We start from the raw sequence: 19600 nt of genomic DNA, 5'->3' as shown, positions 1-19600 counted from the left end.
TTCTACCAAAATTGTGAATTTTATGGCCCCAGGGTCAGGGGTTCTGGTGTTAAGACAGGGCTCTATTGATTATACAGTGAAAATGCATTTATTCTTTGAAAAGCTTCTTCTCCACTCCTAGGTATTAAATAAACTAATTAAGGACATAGTTATGATTAGTAAGAATGCATCTACCAAAATTTTGAATTTTATGGCCCCAGAGTCGGGATTATGGTGTTAGGGTGTGGCTCTATCATGATTATATGGTGATAATACATTACATCTATGAAAATCTTTTTCTCTACTCCTGGGTAATAAGCAGATGAACTATTTATATAGTTATGATGTGCAAGGGCTCTTCTTTTCAGAATTGTAAATTTCAAGGCCACTGGGTCAGGGATACTAAAGACGGGGGGGGGGGGGGGGGGGGGGGGGGCTCTTATTCTATATACTGAAAGTGAATTGTTTGAAATCTGCTCCTTGGTGTTAATTGAACATTTTTGATAAGCAAGTGTGCCTTTTCAAAAATTATGCAATGTGTAGACCTAGGGTCAGGGGTTCATGTGTGGTAAGGGAACTCCTGATTATTGCTGAATATTACTGATTAGTTGACATGCTTATGGGTATTAAGTAAACAAGTAAACAATCTAAGCAATTGCTAAGTGTATAGTTATACCCCCCGCAAACGAAGTTTAGGGGGGGTATATTGGAATCACCATGTCCGTCTGTCCGTCTGTCTGTCTGTCCGTCTGTCTGTAGACGAGATTTTTGTCCGGACCATTACTCAGAAACTATTGGAAGGATTTGTCTGAAAATTTGTACACATATTATTCACCAAATGAAGTTGTGCACCTGATATTTTTCGTCTTGATTGGATTATTATTTTGAATTTTACAGGTGTTTTTTCATTTTTATTTTGTGGTTTTGTCTGGACCTTTTCTCAGAAACTATTGCAAGGATTAATCTGAAAATTTGTACTTTTATTATTCACCATATGAAGGTGTGCAAATGGAATTTTCAACTCTTTTTGTTCATTTTTCTGCATTTTACAGGTTTTTTAAAATTTTAATTGACTTGTTCATTTTGGGCTCATGTTTAAGGTTTGAGACATAGAATCTAGAATATCTGTACAAAAACGTGAACTACAGCTTAAAACTACTCATAAAAACTTAAAAAAGAAACATCATCAAGTGTTAAAAACAGTTTTTACATTGCACAGAAGATAATGTAATTTCATTTGTCTCTTGGGAATAATGACTGGACATGCATCCAGTTAAAGATAAATTAATGAGTTTGGTGTTGGATTTTAGTTGTTTAGGCATATCTCTTATCAAGCGTTTGTGTGTTATCAAATCTACAGGGAATAAGGCACAAGAATTAAAGATCTCTCTTCTCTTATTCTCTTAATTGTAATTTATTGTCTGTCAAAACACTTCATTACTGGATGACCAGCTCTTTATTTTCAAAATGCATTTCAAATTGATATATCAAGATAATAATTTGATATTGTATAATGTTTTTTTTTTTTCAACAATCAGTTTGCAGAGTGACATAACACATAATTGCAATATATTTTTTTAATGCAGTAATAAAAAAAAATAAAATAAAAAAAAAAAAATCTTACAATGGAATTACAATGTATTAGTATTGATGTTTCATTTGGTTGCACCTCCGTTTCATTCATTAAGAAACATGATGAGCAATTATATTTCACTGCAAATTTTTGTAAGTAAATTAGGAACATCTCTAGTTTTTATTTTGTGGTTTTGTCTGGGCCGTTTCTCAGAAACTATTGCAAGGATTAATCTGAAAATTTGTACACTTATTATTCACCACTTGAAGGTGTGCAACTGGAATTTTCAACTCTTTTGGTTCATTTTTTTGCATTTTACAGGTTTTATTTTTTATTTTAATTCACTTGTTCATTTTGGGCTCATGTTTAAGGTTTGAGATATAGAATCTAGAATATCAGTACAAAAATACTACAGCTTAAAACTACTCATATAAACTTAAAAAAAAAGAAACATCATCAAGTGTTAAAAACAGTTTTTACATTGCACAGAAGATAATGTATTTTCATTTTTCTCTTGGGAATAATGACTGGACATGCATCCAGTTAAAGATAAATTAATGAGTTTGGTGTGGGAAGTTGAACATTAAGGAATCTCATTATCAACCACGTGTAATCTCCTGGGAATCAGGCACAAGAATTTTAAGATCTCTCTTCTCTTATTCTCTTAATTGTAATTTATTGTCTGTCAAAGCACTTCATTACTGAATGACCAGCTTTTTATTTTCAAATGAATTTGATATAAAGTTATCAAGTGATTTTGTATGATAAAATTTTTTTCAACAATCAGTTTGCAGGGTGACATAACGCGTAATTGCAATATATTTTTTTAATGCAAAAATAAAATAAATAAATAAATAAAAAAAAAAAAATGTTACAGGGGAATTACAATGTATTAGCATTGATGTTTCATTTGGTTGCACCTTTGTTTCATTCATTAAGAAACATCATGAGCAATTATATTTCACTGCGAATTTTTGTAAATACCTGGTAAATTGTGAACACCTCTAGATCCATAAAGTATTTTTGAATTGGCACCTTCTCTGAAAAACCCAGCGGGGGGTATTTGTCCCTATTGGACAGTTCTAGTTATGATAATCAATGGTGCCTCTTTCAAAAAAATGAATGCCATAGCATCTGGCTTAAAACATGAACCAAATTCAATCATTTGAAAGTTGTTGCATGATGCTCAGGTGACCTATAAGGCCCATGGGCCTCTTGTTGGGAATGCAATGCTGTACATATGATGGTGAATTAAATTGCATGCCATCTGACAAGATGTATTCTTTGTAAATTATTTCAATAGACAGTCAAGTCACACCACAAAAACTTGTATCACCATGTTTAGTAATTACTAGTTATTTCCCTCACACGTGTCAATAAAAGTTATGACAGAAAGACTTGCAATGGTACAGGATCATTTGTATACCGTAATCACTGGAATGATCTTGAGATGGGTCTCCATGTCAGATCTCAGTATGGTTCAGTGTACACCAGTGTTACACAGTGTAATGGGACATCCTTGATAAATATAACTGGTCGAAATATTTCTTGTAATTCTAGAGATGAGTCAAGATACCTTTTTTATATCAGCATAAAGATTCCGTTGATTCCCCCCCCCCCCCCCCCCCCCCCCGGCTTTTCAAATAAAGAAAAAAAAAGTGTTTATTGGTATATTTTAAATCCATTTTATTTTTCACATTTGATGTGATGAATGGTACATAATTATGTTCTATGAGAAAAGATTTAGAGAAAAAAAAGGTCATCTATTTGTGTGGATACAGGAATTATATAGGATACTAGGACTCTGGCTCCTTCATATATTCTGGAACAGCAATTTAAGGAAATGTTTGGTAAATAAACAGAAAAATATAGAACCATTTTTATCACAGAAAATAAACTTAAGATTGGTTTCTTCATACTAGATGGTTATCCACATAATAATTAATGCACAATAGCTGCCATTAATTTGCACATAAATAAAAAAGAAAAGCACTAATCTATTAAAAAACAAAACAATTTACCGGTACAGTATAAAGAATGCAGCATGTCTTAAGTATGTTCCCAATGAACTGTTGTTACAGTAATGCATGACTATTGGTACTAATGTCAAGGTCATGTAATATATTAGTAGGACTATAACAGCTGTATCATCAGACTACCACTCCCCCTCCACTATCTCTGGTTCCTCCATGGTGTAGTCCTGGTCCAAGTAAACAGGAGTCGAGAAGGTCCTATCCTCCACCAACTTCTTCAGACCCTAAAACATCCACAAATATTAAAGTTTAGTAATTTTCCCCCAGCATTACCAGAGGCACAAACCAAAATATATGAAGCTAGTGAGCCACATTAACTGAGTGTGTTACACTGTACACTTACCTCTCCAGCATAGGACACAAGAGGTGAAATCTCACACTCTACAACTACATCCTGGTCCTCTCTCTTACTGTAAATTAGGAAATTAAAATTAAAATTAAATCTAATTCTTGAAAATGAAAAATACTGTTAGTCTTTCAAACCAATATGAAATTTACAAAATATAGTTCACATATAAATGCTATATAAAGACAATATTAAAAAATATGAATACAAAGATGTAAAATGTAAATGTGTAAAACATTAGTATCCAGAGTAAAATGAATCTTCCATGCAGTTTCAAATTCAATTGGTAACAACATAAAATCTCAAAATTTTACAATAACATGTACTACAAACTCATGTGTAAATAAATGCAAGATTTAAACAACTACTGTCAAAGTATACCAGAAAATGTTCACCCCATGTTATGTCAGTGCTTCTGCTTTAAACAAATTTCTCCACAATTTTAATTCTCACTTTTCTGAAAGTAGCTCCTTTTTAAATCTGCTTATCGAGAATGAAGATATAATGAGAGAAAAATAAATTTGGGGCAAACATTTTCAGGATATATAGAATACAAACCAATCTCCGCCACCGATATCTTCCTTTTCTGAGCTGTTAACAAACAATGAATGAATGAGAGTGATGCACACAAAGCCCAGGAAGTAAGATCCCAAATGAGATGTTTTCTATACACTAAATGATATGGAGAAAGAACGCATAGAATGAAGGAATAATAGACATGTAGTCCTATAGACTACTTGTAAAATAATTTTTCTGCATGAGTTGAACTTCTCAATTTAATGGAAGTATATAAAAAATATAACAAGAGTAATGCACTTACTAAAGGGAAAGCATTCCAGTACAAATCTGAAGGATCACATTGATTGCACAAATTTTATATATTGTTAGTGCCCTTGTATTTAGTGGGTAATTGCTATTTAATAGATAATAAAAAATGGATCTTTTCAACACATCTACCGGTACATGCTTACCATTATTGCCTGACGTCACGGCGTCAGGCACTACTAAGGATCAATATTTCCTATGTGCGAAGCTAAGAGGTCACAGTTAGCCAGCAAAATTTTGTGCATGCTGATTATCATCGGATTTTGTGACATGCGTTTCAGCAATTACAGTTAGCAGACAAATAACCATATATTGCTGATACAATACATTGATGTATTTATTTCCTTTAGCTCTTTGCTAGCAGCTATTTATTTTATGCGAGTTCTTATACGGACATGTCCGTTTGACCTTTTTTCTGCGTTTCTATACTACTGGATTAGTCCATTTGTCTTCTATGTAAGGGGTGACACAATCATTTCACGCCAAAATGTCACGTGTAAATTTTTGCACTCTTTTCCTGGACTATTCTATTGAATGGAAATGAAAACTGCATGAATGATTTAAAGTATGTTCTTTTTTGACGGAATCATGGTCGAGCTTTGGAAAAAAAACATTTCAGTGATATTGTGAAGTGAGTTAGAAGTTAAATCATTTAAAGTACTAAAAACGAAACGAACAAAAACCTCTCAAGGGGGCCGACTATAGTTTCCATTGTGCAATATTTCGCGCATCATAGTAAAATGAAGCATATTTACGGTTTTAATGCAACTTTTTTCGCTTAATTATTAAAATTAAACAAAATTAAGAAAATATAGGTATAAAAACGTAATTACAGTTTGATATCACTGATTTTTTAACTGATTTTGCAACTGATAGGTAGGTTGTCATCGTTGCAGTGTGCTTTTGACGTTATGATAATCTGTAGCTCTTAAAGAAAGGGGTAATAAAAATATTATTAAAGAAAAAGTAATTAACATACTCTCTTGAAATTTAAAACATAGAAATTTGAGAATATCTCCAATATTTTTATTATGTTTTCATGTGAATCCATTGTGTGCGTCTTATTTTGTAAAACTCTATAAAAATAGTAAAATTTGCTAATTTTTTGCATTTTGAGATGCCCCCCTCTGGTAACAAGACGGTAGAATTTTGTGTTTCTTACATATATTTTATAATAGAGTATTGCTCATCAAATATTATAGTTTGAACAAAATGCCTACTAGTAATTGTATAATTTGCTTTAAAGTGCTAAAAATTGGCATTTTCCTAGATAATTCTATAGTAAATGTACCTGTATTTTGAGACGGTCCCTCAAAAATACCTGGATGGCAGATTTCCCCCAAACTTTGCATATACACTGAAGTTAATGTAAGTTATATATAGTATAACCAGAAGTCTCTGTCGAGACTGAAGCTCTACTGGTTTGAACTTATAGCAAAGGAAGAGAAGAGTACTTAAGCAGCTGGGATTTGAAACTTTACAACAGCAATATATAGAATAATGATCGTTGATAAAGTCTCTTTATGTTCTTAGTGTAGTCTACTTGTGTGCCAAGTTATATTGAAATCAGACCAAAACTGTAGGAGGAGTAGCATTTTGAAACAATTTTACAGACATTTCAATTTTTAGTAACCACGGCAACACAGTTCATCAAAATTAAAATTTGATACACAGAATTATGTATCTTAGTGTATTCTACTTGTGTGCCAAGTTATATTGAAATCAGACCAAAACTGTAGGAGGAGTAGCATTTTGAAACAATTTTACAGATATTTCTATTTTTAGTAACCACGGCAACACGTTCATCTAAATCAAAAACCGATACACAGATTTATGTATCTTAGTGTATTCTACTTGTGTGCCAAATTATACTGAAATTTCTATTTTTAGTAACCACGGCAACACCGTTCATTGAAATCAAAAACGGATAAACAGAATTATGTATCTTAGTGTATTCTACTTGTGTGCCAAGTTATACTGAAATCAGACCAAAACTGTAGGAGGAGTAGCATTTTGAAACAATTTCACAGAAATTTCTATTTTTAGTAACTACGGCAACACCGTTCATCGAAATCAAAAACCGATATACAGAATTATGTATCTTAGTGTAGTCTACTTGTGTGCCAAGTTATACTGAAATCAGACCAAAACTGTAGGAGGAGTAGCATTTTGAAACAATTTCACAGAAATTTCTATTTTTAGTAACCATGGCAACACCGTTCATCAAAATCAAAAACCGATACACAGAATTATGTATCTTAGTGTAGTCTACTTGTGTGCCAAGTTATACTGAAATCAGACTAAAACTGTAGGAGGAGTAGCATTTTGAAAGAATTTCACAGAAATTTCTATTTTTAGTAACCACGGTAACACCGTTCATCGATACACAGAATTATGTATCTTAGTGTAGTCTACTTGTGTGCCAAGTTATATTGAAATTAGACCAAAACTGTAGGAGGAGTAGCATTTTGAAAAATTGTTTACAGACAGACGGACAGACAGACAGACAGACGGACAGACGGACGGACGCCGGACGCATTACTATCGCATAAGCTCTTCTGGTCTCTGACCAGTAGAGCTAAAAATGTAGTTTCGCTATTGTAGTTTTCACACAATAAAACTATAGTCGGCCCCTTAAGAATATGCTTTGATGCTCTGGCATACCCAAGAAACTATTAAACATATTCTGCATGTCAGTCATAACCGTTACGATTCCCAATTTCTTGTAGTTATATTTTCAGCTGTCTTCCTCAAAGCCTATGCTGTATGCAGTTGAATGTAATTTATGTAACCTTTACGTATAGCCATGCTTTCCAGCATTAATCAATTACATTAGTTTTTTTTCCTTTATTTACTTCATCCTCTAAAACCATTTTTTGACTCGCGGAGTGAGTTATTCATCATTACGTCGCGGGTTCGAATCTACAGCGGGACATGTACATAATTTCATATTTTTATCTGAGATACAAACAATATAAACGATTTATATAAAATGTGCTCTTTTTCCATTGCTCTAAATGAGTATCATAAAACTTAAAATGAATGCATGATGTTTTGTGCAACATCATAATTTACTCTAGTGAAACAATTTAACCTACCTCCCCCAATGTAAACGTGTATAACTTATCATGCTTATGGGTTCTATAAATATTGATTAGTCAGGCAAGCTTTTTGAAAAGCTGTTACTTGTATACATGTATTATGAATTGCATACTACGCGTAGTAGTAAAAATAGACCAGTGAAGGAATTCAAAAAATTAAGTTTTAAATGTGTTACTTTGATATTGTTTTGCACTACATAACAAAGAATTTACATCTTTTTTTCTTCATGCAAAATAATTAAGAAATGCTTTATATAATACTGATCAAATGATTCTCCAAGTTTGTCCATATAACAGTTATTATAATATTAGCATGTAAGCAATTTACAAGTTCTACATATTTAAGGATGCTGGTTTCAAATGATGGATTCAATGAATCATATCCCCTTGACAAAAAGCAAGCTATATTGACATGATTAATTATAATTAGTAATCTAATTGTATCTGATTATATAAATCTACTATTTGGAAAATGCAGAAAGTTTCTAAATACATGTTTGTAAACTTTTGAATATATGTGAGAAATGAAGGCAGTGTTATAACTAAAATCAATATGCTTAAGCATGTCAAAATAAATATTCTCTAAAAAAAAAAAACCAGAAGTCTCTGTCGAGACTGTAGCTCTACTGGTTTGTACTTATCAAAAACCATTGCACTATTTTATGTATCTTTGTGTAGTCGACTTGTGTGCCAACTTATTTTGAAATCAAACTAAAACTGTAGAAGGAGTAGCGTTTTAAAGGAATTTCACAGAAAATTCTATTTTTAGTAACCATGGCAACACCGTTCATCGAAATCAAAAACCGATGCACTATTCTATGTATCTTAGTGTAGTCTACTTGTGTGCCAAGTTATATTGAAATCAGACTAAAACTGTAGAAGGAGTAGCGTTTTAAAGGAATTTCACAGAAAATTCTATTTTTAGTAACCATGGTAACACCGTTCATCAAAATCGAAAACCAATGCACTATTTTATGTATCTTAGTGTAGTCTACTTGTGTGCCAAGTTATATTGAAATCAGACCAAAACTGTAGAAGGAGTAGCGTTTTAAAGGAATTTCACAGAAAATTCTATTTTTAGTAACCATGGTAACACTGTTCATCGAAATTAAAAACTGATGCACTATTCTATGTATCTTAATGTAGTGTACTTGTGTGAAAAGTTATATTGAAATCAGACCAAAACTGTAGAAGGAGTAGTGTTTTAAAGGAATTTCACAGAAAATTCTATTTTTAGTAACCATGGTAACACCGTTCATCAAAATCAAAAACTGATGCACTATCCTATGTATCTTAGTGTAGTCTACTTGTGTGCCAAGTTATATTGAAATCAGACCAAAACTGTAGAAGGAGTAGCGTTTTAAAGGAATTTCACAGAAAATTCTATTTTTAGTAACCATGGCAACACCATTCATTGAAATTAAAAGCCGATGCACTATTCCATGTACCTTAGTGTAGTCTACTTGTGTGCCAAGTTATATTGAAATCAGACCAAAACTGTAGAAGGAGTAGCGTTTTTAAAGAATTTCACAGAAAATTATATTTTTAGTAACCATGGCAACACCGTTCATCGAAATCAAAAACTGATGCACTATTCTATGTATCTTAGTGTAGTCTACTTGTGTGCCAAGTCATATTGAAATCAGACCAAAACTGTAGAAGGAGTAGCATTTTAAAGGAATTTCACAGAAAATTCTATTTTTAGTAACCATGGCAACACCGTTCATCGAAATTAAAAACCGATGCACTATTCCATGTACCTTAGTGTAGTCTACTTGTGTGCCAAGTTATATTGAAATCAGACAAAAACTGTAGAAGGAGTAGCGTTTTTAAAGAATTTCACAGAAAATTCTATTTTTAGTAACCATGGCAACACCGTTCATCGAAATCAAAAACCAATGCACTATTCTATGTATCTTAGTGTAGTCTACTTGTGTGCCAAGTTATATTGAAATCAGACCAAAACTGCAGGAGGAGTAGCGCTCTGAAAAATTGTTTACAGACAGAAGGACAGCTAGACAGCTAGACAGACGGACGGACGCCGGACGCATTACTATCGCATAAGCTCTTCTGGTCTCTGACCAGTAGAGCTAAAAAAGAAGATAAATGTAACCTACTTCATACAAATCTTTGATACATGTGTTATTTACCTAGGGGGGAGAACTTTCCCATCTTTGTCCACAAATTGTGCCCCGGCGGCTAACAAGTACCGGTGATGGAGATTCAATAGAGCGCGACGACAGGTAGTGGGCGTGTCCTTATCAGCGGTGTCAGCGTTCTTCAGGGGAGCGAACTCATCCTCTCGGATAACCTCCCAAACAGCAAAACTCCTGTCACATTGAAAGAAGAACCACAAACAAAACAAGGGAAACAACCATGCATTGAGGGAGATAGGGAACATAGCACAACAAGTTAAACAAATATATAAAGGATGGCAATTTTGCAGGACAGGTTGATATGTAGAGGATTTTTTCATAATTCATGCCAAAATTTCAAGGAACATATATTATATCATGCATCATGAAACAAAATGCAATGTTAGTAATAACATTTGATTTGAAAATATACATACCGAAAGAGATCAACAAAATGTTGGGAGAAAAAAATTACAGAGCATATATTAGCGCTAAGTCTAATGTTCATTGTTACAATCTTATGTAAACATTGAACTCTATATCTACTGGATACGCCATTAAAATGCTTACATACCTTACATAGAACAAAACCTGACTATTCTATTCTGCATGTTATGTGTATTATAAATAATAATATCTAAACGTTAATTGTTTCATATTTAAATGATTATTATTAGCTGAATAAATCATTGAAACTATGTGCATAATATAATAATAAAAATAAATTTGGTATTATAAATTATTATGTATTGTAAATAGATTATGTAAAGAAAAATCCATAGTCCTTTCTCCAAAATTTAAGTCATATGATACTGAATACTGTTATACCTAGAAATCTTTTTTAATACTTACGTTGCAAAGTGAAAAACATCAAAGACAAATTTCTCCATTTTAATGCCATTAGGTGTGTCTGGTTTAATAGTAACTTTACTGTCTTTGTCACTAACATGTGGAATTTTCTTTTTGGCAACATGATGCTTCATTTGTTTTTCTTGTGCTGGCCTTTGAAAAAAAAAAAAAACCCAGATAATCAAATGATACAATATTATAGCAAAGATCCATGGGACATAATACTCTCCTGGTTAACATTCCTCTTAAATCTGCTCTTTGCACAAAACCCATCAATGAAGTTTATAAAGAAATGACCTTGGTCTCTTGACCAAGGATGAGATTCCAGTGTTTCTCCATAACAAAGATAAAGAGTAGCCCAGACAAGATTGCTTAAACAGACAGTCAAGGTGAATCCTGTGTACAACTCCCCCTTCCAAACTGGAGGGATTTATTAAAATCGTACATACCAACCTTATTTTTATAATAATGTTATAGTGAGCATATATTTTCTTAGGCTTCAGTTTTTTTTTTTTCGTTTGAAATACAAACACTTTTTTTTTTAGTTCTTTTCAACTTTCAATAGAAGAGAAAATCTGTGAGATACTTATTCTTACTCAGACACAAATTTCAGTAAGTCCAGAGTGAAGAAATGGTTACAAATGTTGCCTGCATTAAACACTAGTCTACCATTGGAGTCTCGTTTTTCTGCAGTTTTCTGTGTAATCTCACTGTATTCCACTACTTGATATTTTCCCTCTACTTTACACACAACCCCTACTGGCTCTGTGGGAAAGGTTTTTTCTACAACCTGAAAGAGTTTGCAGTATATAATTAATTTTTAAAGTGTACAATGTTATAAAAAAAAAATCAAGTAATTGAAGTTGCCTCCCTTTGACCATACAGAAATTCTGTAACTAATCTGATTCAAATGACAAGTTGTTCTCTACAGGGCTCAGAAGAAATTTTACCTGTTTAGGACCATCAATTAGACAACCAAAAAAACATACTTGTAAATAAAAGGGTTTTGATATTGAAACAAAAGAAAGAAAAATACCCTACCAAAAAACATTCTAAATGATTGTGATGTTTTTTTCTTTTTCAAATCTCCTTCAAGACTTTTCAAATATTAGTTTGAGCAGTCCTTGGAGAAAAGTTTTGGTAAGATAATGAAGTGATTTTTAACTAATTCACTTTTTCATTTGGTTCATTCATAACAGGTATGAAATATTAACCATAAATTTTTCAAAAATGTAGGCATATCCTTTGAATTAAATTTAGAAATTTTCAGGAAAATGTATACACTTCTTCACAACATAGTTACAAATCATATACAAATAAGAGTCTTGGTTTTGACAGATTCTTAAAGCACTGTTTTAGTGTTTTACTTTTAGAAGAATCAAATCTTATTATAACTAATCTATTCACTATATCCGTTGTCTTGGAGACATGAACGTACCTTTGCCCCACAGGTAGCTCCCTTGCTTAAACAGAATCCTATAAAAATTGGGTCGGCCATTTTGACCAGGATGTTGTCCACACAGTAGACATGGATGTACTTGATGCCCCGTTTTTCCATGTCCTTCAAGACTCCACTGTGATTCAGTGCTCTGTACAAACCTCCATTACCATCTGTCAAAAACAAGCAGGCTCAAAATGGTATATATAAATAAAAATACATTCAGATTCTTGCCTAATATCATAGATAAAGCATGAGTACTATTTAACATGTCTTCATACTTATGCAGGGTTCGACACTAACATTTTTAGACTTTGGTCTGGCCGGACTAGTGCTTCTTTACTTTTACTAGTCCGCGGCCGATTTTATGAGTCCGTAAAAAAAATATCAATAATAAATAGAACTAGATGCGATCTCGTTGCGAGCAACGAGGTTTTGGAATTTTCGATAAGATGAGATATGACTTTGACTATGATCTTTGATAAAACATCATGGAATCATGCCTTTTCTCTTTTGATTAAATCCTTTTGATTTAGATAATATCATCAATGCGTACTTAATTAGCACATTAATTCTTTTCTTTTTTCTATAGAAACAACCAAAACCAATTAAAGAAGACTTGTAAGGAGACCTTGGATTATGAATGTAGTTTGACAAAATTGCATAGACATGACAATCCATCCACATTTCATTGCTCCTTATGATACTTTCGTTCAAATTTATTGCGAAATTTTCAGGAGAAATATCTCGTTTGAATTTATAAATTTACAAACGAATTATATATTCAGCCTAATAAGAAATGTTTCTATCAACTATACTAATATAATTTGAAAATATTGAAAAACAAAAAAGTTAAAGACGAGAGAGTCATTTACTTGATATCAAATGAAAGGTCTTACTATATTGCACATTTTTTGTTATATATGTCTTAACAAAATATTAACAGGTAAAAAGATATAAAAAGAAAACGTGTCAATTTTTGCGAGATGAGTATGAGGCTATTTTTCGAGAACAGGTGAGCATCGATGCCTTCTTACCTGAAAAGCTCTATATGCAAAATGTCACATCTACTATCCTTCCTCTACCTTCACTGAAAATCTCAAGTCGATATCTTAAGTCGTTTAGGAGGAGATCATGAAGCTGACCCTCTAAAAATCAGTAAATCGTCCATATCTCACGACCGGAAGTGACGACGTACTAAAATTTCCGACAAGGTTCAGATAAATATCTATCAGATCTGAAAATTTGGTGACAGTAGACATTTCTGATCGTGTGCACAAAATCGGTAAGAAAAATAATAATAATAGAGAAAAAGAAACCGAACGAAAACAATAAGGTCTTCCGTTGGAGACGGAAGACCTTAATAAACATTTCAATGTACTTTTTTAAATTTATTTGAAATAAACAAAGCATTTGCATGAAATGTTTTATATCAAGATTCTCGTGCGATTACCATTGTATTTCAAATACATGATTACATCGTCAAACGTCCGATTTTTCTTTATGTGTCATATAAAATTATTGCTAAAATGTTTTATTTTATACCAATGATTCCTAAAATTAAGCACCGAATTGACTCAGAATTACCTAACTTCCCGCTAAGAAGCTAGAAAGCTAAAAATACATACCGGGTTTTCCAGTGAAGTTGTCAATTGAACATCAGTAAATTCTTTGTTTTTTCCAGAAAACTTTAACATTGTTTTATTAGTCCGATGTGTATTAGTCAGAGACTAACGGACTTTATGTATGCTTTGTATTTCAACAACTTCACTCCTATGAGAAATTGTGAATTTTACCTTCAAATTAATTCAATACAAATTAAAGATATATGTATATCCAAAAAAATCCACAACTTAGTGTGTTTCCATGTTCTGCAGATATCTCCACCACAGACCCCTTGATATTCCAAAGGTGGGATCAGGTGCCTCGGGGGAGTATGCATCCCCCATTGATCAGTTACACCAACAAAATATCAATGCTTAATTGCATGTTTTTTTTATCTATCTGTAAACATATGAATCTCTGTCTTACCTGGAGCTAAAGCCACTTTGTGTGGTTTCTCTAAAATAATTTTTCCATCAAATCCTATGCATGGGAGGAGGTTTTGTTCAAAGAGGACAACATCTTCTTCCTCTAAACCAAAGTAATTATTCTTCTTGAAGAAATCAAGGGTGGCATTCTTTGTGTGCTCACTTGTCATGATGTACCTAATAATAAAGAACAAGTTTTACTGTGTTCTGTATTCAGAATTGATAAATCTGATCAAACTTTTATCCCTTAAGGTGGACCCACCTTCAATCAAAACACTTTGGGATGTGCATATCTCTGGTAACTTTTTCATTTTTTAAAAATTTGTTAATCTTTTCTAGCTTAGAAGAAAGTTTTGTTGAGTATGTACGATCTGATCCTATGTTTGGCTTTTCTTTCATTATAATCCCCTTGGAAATGATCTTGACACTTCAATTAAACAAATCAAAAAAAAAAAATCCCTTTACCCAAGAATGATTTGTACCAACTTAAGTTAAAATGGGCTACTTGATTTGTGAGAAAACAGTGTCTGAAATTCACCTAAAGTCAAATTCTATATAAATGCTCTCTTTTCAGCATGGTCAATATTTCCATACCAATTTGTCTGCAAGTCTGTAAACTTGGCAATTTTATTTCATGCAAATTTTTATGTGAAGTTTGAGGAAATTTTCAATAATTGTTGCTTTAAATTCCTAGCCAATAACAAAAGTCAAAATTGTGATTTTTTTTTTTTTTTTACATAAAAAGACAGACATCTAGACAGATAAATGAAGAAATCCAAAGGGTGAACATAAAAGCTCAGTTGAGCTTTCAGCTCAGGTGATCTTAACTAATGTGTCCCCAAATCTCTGATTACCAAGCCATAAAAATGAAGTGCTACCTGCATTACTGTAAAAATGTATAATTGTTTATCATGACCAATGATTGGACTCTCACCATGGTATTTTACAGCTGTTTCCTGTAACTTTTTCCCCCAGCCTCTGTAGCTTTAGCAGCCTCTCTGCCTGTATTTGGTACAGGGTCTTCCCTGAGGGCAGTCCTACATTGTACATTCCTTTAGGGTAGGGCACTCCTAGCCGGGTACCTTGTCCCCCCGCTAACAGGATGACGGCCACACGACTCTCTCCAATCTCTGTCAGACCTAGTCAACAGAAAATCTCAATTTTATTATTATGTTAAAATCTATGCAAATTTTATTCTGCAATTCTAATATTTCAACAGCTTTTATTCATGGAAGAAGCTCCATGGGAACTTTTTTGGTTCTGGGTGGGGTGGGGGTGGGGCGATTCCATGGGCAGGGAATCTGGTACAACAGGTGCAATTTCTGCTTATACAAAAACATTTTTAGTAATTCAATGCTCATTTTTAATCATATTTATCTGATTAATAATCACTGTAATATGTATCCACTTTAAACGATAAACATAATGTAGTGCTAGTTTTGTATATTTTTCACAATCTTTTGTCCATGTCTTGTTTCAGCTTGCAACATCAAATAGTTAACAAAACCCTCAAAATTATTGCAGCTTTAAACACTTGTACATCAGTTTCTTTAGTGGATATAGTTTGTCTGAGGAGCAGTAAATTTACCTATCATGTAATAAGATGTCAACTGAAGACCTGACCAGTGTAATGTTCCTTGATAACCTTATTTACATACAACCACCCACTATATGTACATAAAGCTGGACAGTAAATCTGTCCTAAGGTAAATAAACTAACTACATGACATGTCTAGTCCCGAGATTTCATTCTGCGAAATAAGAAAATTAACATCTAGAGTACAAAGCATTGGTCTGTCACTTGTCCATGGCTAGTACTGCTAGAACTTAAAATTTAATATTTTCACTTGTTATTAATTAATAGGTGTTGTCACTCTGATCTCAACTTTCACAGCAGTTCAGACAGGCACAGTCAGAAAATTAAACATTTTATCCCCGTTAGCAACCTTTTGATCTTCTCTCTCACTCTGAGGTAAATAGAAAAACTCTCCCATCCTTGTAAAGTAAAAGTTGTGTTATTTAACTTTAAATCTTCACTACATTGGAATTGGTTAAATGATGTGGCTGACAATTAAAACATGAAGTTTGGTGTTCTCAGTCCCACCCATCAGTATCACTTATTACTCAATCAATTTCTCTTTAGTACCAGTACTTTGATTTAAAAAAGAAAATTGTGCAGACTGCATATTAAATTTTTAATCATAAATTTTGAAAAATATCTAATTCATATAACGTTATTAATAAGTAAAAAAATGTGCTCCAGGTACTAGACATTTTTAGAAAACACTTACCAGTATTAAAAATTAGTCACAATCACACCATACTCTTAAAATAAGCTTAATTTATTCATTTTTTCCATAAACTAAATACTAATAGGTCAACAAACTATAAACATAATCATTATCCAAATATGATGTCTTCATTTGTAATACTTTATATGATTACAATTTCATATTTTGTTGAACTAAAAGTATATTTTTAAATAGTACTTTAAATTTCCTAAATTTTTTTTAATTCATCATGAAAGTACATGAGAACAAGAGAATGCATGGGACATTGAGTTCGGACAATCTATCCAATCTTAAAATGAGAGAAAATATTTCAGTTAATTGTTCACATCTACCCAGGCAGAACAGTCAAAAATTCTAAAGTGGAACAAGGAAGAGGTTTTGAACCATTTAAAAGACAGAGGTCTTATCAGCTGACTCAGCAAGCAGTGCAATATATTGCACCTATAGGGTGACATATATATGTATTGAATTTCTTTGTCATACGGTGGACTAGGAAGTACAATTGCAATCTGTTATCAACTCTTTTTATTGATCAGATATATATAATCTATCAAAACTTTAGAGGAAAAGATATGAATTGAGAACTACTGTGACCTATATAGAGTTAAAAAAGATTTTACATTAATAAATAATAATATGCCTTGGCATTAAAAACTGTTTTTATTATTTCCACCATCAATACTGACACCCCTCTCACCCCAACAAATACATATATTAGTCTTTTGCAATCTTTTCCAGAGATTTATCAGGTAAGTCTCTCTAATATCATGAGTTTTACAACCAACATTTGATGAAAAAAAAAATCTTTAAATTTACAAATAAATGTTGCTGGTGAAAATGAGAAATATACCATTAGAATTTTTCCAGTAAATCTACACTGTACATGCTGTACATGTAAAGATCTGTCCTTACCATCAATGTCATATTGCAGGAGATCTGCCTCACTTGTTTCAACTACCCCTCCCCAGACCTCTTTAGGTAAGGGTTCCAGCAGATCATCAAGTTTCTCTGAGGCTGAGTTCAGATCCTCCATGGCTGCCTTAAAGAATCCATTTATTTCTTTAAAGTCTAGATGACTCAGTTCAGCATAGAGTTGCTGTTTTTCTTCATCAGAGAGTTGATCCCAATACTTCAGGAGATGTTCTTGATTTGCTTCTGCCAGACGTGCCTTTAAACCTTCTATATCCATCTTCACTTAAAAAATTTGTTTCACTGCAAAAATATTTAATAAAGCAATTTTTAAAAAATCAGCAGACAGTAAAGCTCAGATGAAGAGATCGTGATCATATCCAAAAAAAAAAAATACAATGTACAAGCAGTAATACTAATCACATGGAAGTGAATCAGATGTCAATGAACTTTGATTGGAAAGCAGTTGAATGTTTTATTTGCCTGTGATATATGCTGTATAATCTTTTTTGTTTGTTTGTTTGCTTTATGTCGATTTGAAGGATATTTCACTTGATATTATATATTGGGATGCCACTAATTGCTGGAGGAAGGCTGTAAATTTACATCTATAATTATATCAGGCCATTAAGCAATGAGGGATTTTCAAGCCAGCATGACCATCTACAGAACAACACAAGACCTCAGGATTAGTATGCAGTCTCATTTTGTCTCCTTAGATTTGAATATGCAGTAATCAACTCGATCCTTACTCTGCAATTCTACAAAGGGACACCTTGCAACAGTCCATATGCACATGATGAAAGTTAGTATTAATTACACAATCAATAATTTAATTAATTCATCAATTGTCAATTAATCTGTCTTTCATTTTCATGGCTTACCATCTACCATCTTAAAAAAGAAATGCAATACTTTCATACTCATTTCATCATGCCACTGCACTGTTTGAAGACATACAGTGGACCTTCAGATATTCGGACGCCAGATATCCGGATGCTTCAGTATCCGGACGATTTTTCATCGGAACGGAATTTTTTAATGTTATTTTGTCTTGTTTAACTGGTAATTCAGATATCCGGACGCTTCACATATCCGGACAAATTAACTAGGAACCAAAGCGTCCGGATAAATGAGGCCCCACTGTATATGCCTAATCATAGTAACAAGAGCTATTTTACAAAACAAGCTAATTCATCAGTCATGTCTGTTAATATAACAACAAAACCATGTTATTGTTAGATTCTAGGAACAGTACAAATTCTAAGAATTTTCTTATCTTAAGACCCTAACAACTATAATACATGTAACTTTATATGCACATATACATGCACTACCGGTATATTAATGTCGTGTGAGTGACATGTGTTACCAGAGACAAAACTGCAGATATGTATGATACATGTTTTATATATGTCTCTGTTATGACAGTAGATTCAGATTTGAGCTTGCACTTTTACGAAGACATGTCAGGCGTATGCGGCAAATTAACATTTCTGCGCCTCTTAGATCATGTAGATAGTGATCAAATAATTATTAGACCAAAACTGACAAGATTATCTGAACAGTATGTTGCTCCATCGTTTTGAATATTGTTCTTCATTAATATTTACATCTTCTACATTTCTAAAAACTATGTTTACAATAATGAAAGCTAGACTTACCTGTACAACACCAATGTAATTTATACTAAAAGTCTACAGGGCCGGTTTTCTTCGTTTGCAGACGAATTTGTTTACGAGAAAATGACACGTGTAACCCCGGCCAAAAATCTACATGCGCCAAGAAGGAATAGCCCCTCAAAGTGAAAGTAGGAAAAAAATTAACCATCGGCTTATGTTTAGTTTGTCACTTTTAAAGTCATCCAAATCTTGCACAAATCTTCAATATATGTAGCTTTTAAATGAACAATACTGAATATATGATATAAGAGAGGTCAAAACAATGGGGCTAAAGGTCAACCTACATGTAAACACTATCGGAAGAATCTGGGATTTTCTGGATGTTTCGGGGAACATTTTTAATTTATTTCATTTTAAAAAAAAATTAATCTTGCAATGTATATGCATGTGTTTTATTTCGTGAATATGT

At 32.8% G+C, this 19600-nt stretch overlaps 1 protein-coding gene across 4 annotated transcripts; it reads right to left on the bottom strand.

The window, feature by feature from the left end:
- Positions 1–3213: 3213 nt before the first annotated feature.
- On the bottom strand, positions 3214–19482 carry LOC134243116 (UDP-N-acetylhexosamine pyrophosphorylase-like). Of its 4 annotated transcripts, none has more exons than XM_062725335.1 (11): positions 19174–19482; positions 17513–17812; positions 15244–15448; positions 14311–14486; positions 12280–12452; positions 11438–11631; positions 10845–10994; positions 10008–10193; positions 4490–4522; positions 3929–3995; positions 3214–3809 (listed from the first exon to the last, which is right to left on the bottom strand). In XM_062725335.1, the coding sequence occupies exons 2-11, from the start codon at positions 17787–17789 to the stop codon at positions 3708–3710; spliced, it is 1563 nt and encodes a 520-aa protein (XP_062581319.1). In that variant the 5' UTR covers positions 17790–17812; positions 19174–19482; the 3' UTR covers positions 3214–3707. The 4 variants fall into 4 exon arrangements, with proteins under 4 accessions (XP_062581319.1, XP_062581320.1, XP_062581321.1 ...); XM_062725336.1 differs by having other exon boundaries at positions 10008–10187; positions 19174–19481; XM_062725337.1 differs by lacking the exon at positions 4490–4522 and having other exon boundaries at positions 19174–19481.
- Positions 19483–19600: the final 118 nt, after the last annotated feature.

The sequence above is a fragment of the Saccostrea cucullata genome, unplaced genomic scaffold (genome assembly GCF_032062105.1).
Source record: "Saccostrea cucullata isolate Sc308-1 unplaced genomic scaffold, CSIRO_AGI_Scuc_v1 ctg161, whole genome shotgun sequence".
Classification (NCBI taxonomy): Eukaryota; Metazoa; Mollusca; class Bivalvia; order Ostreida; family Ostreidae; genus Saccostrea; species Saccostrea cuccullata.
This window is presented reverse-complemented; position numbering and strand designations above follow the sequence as displayed.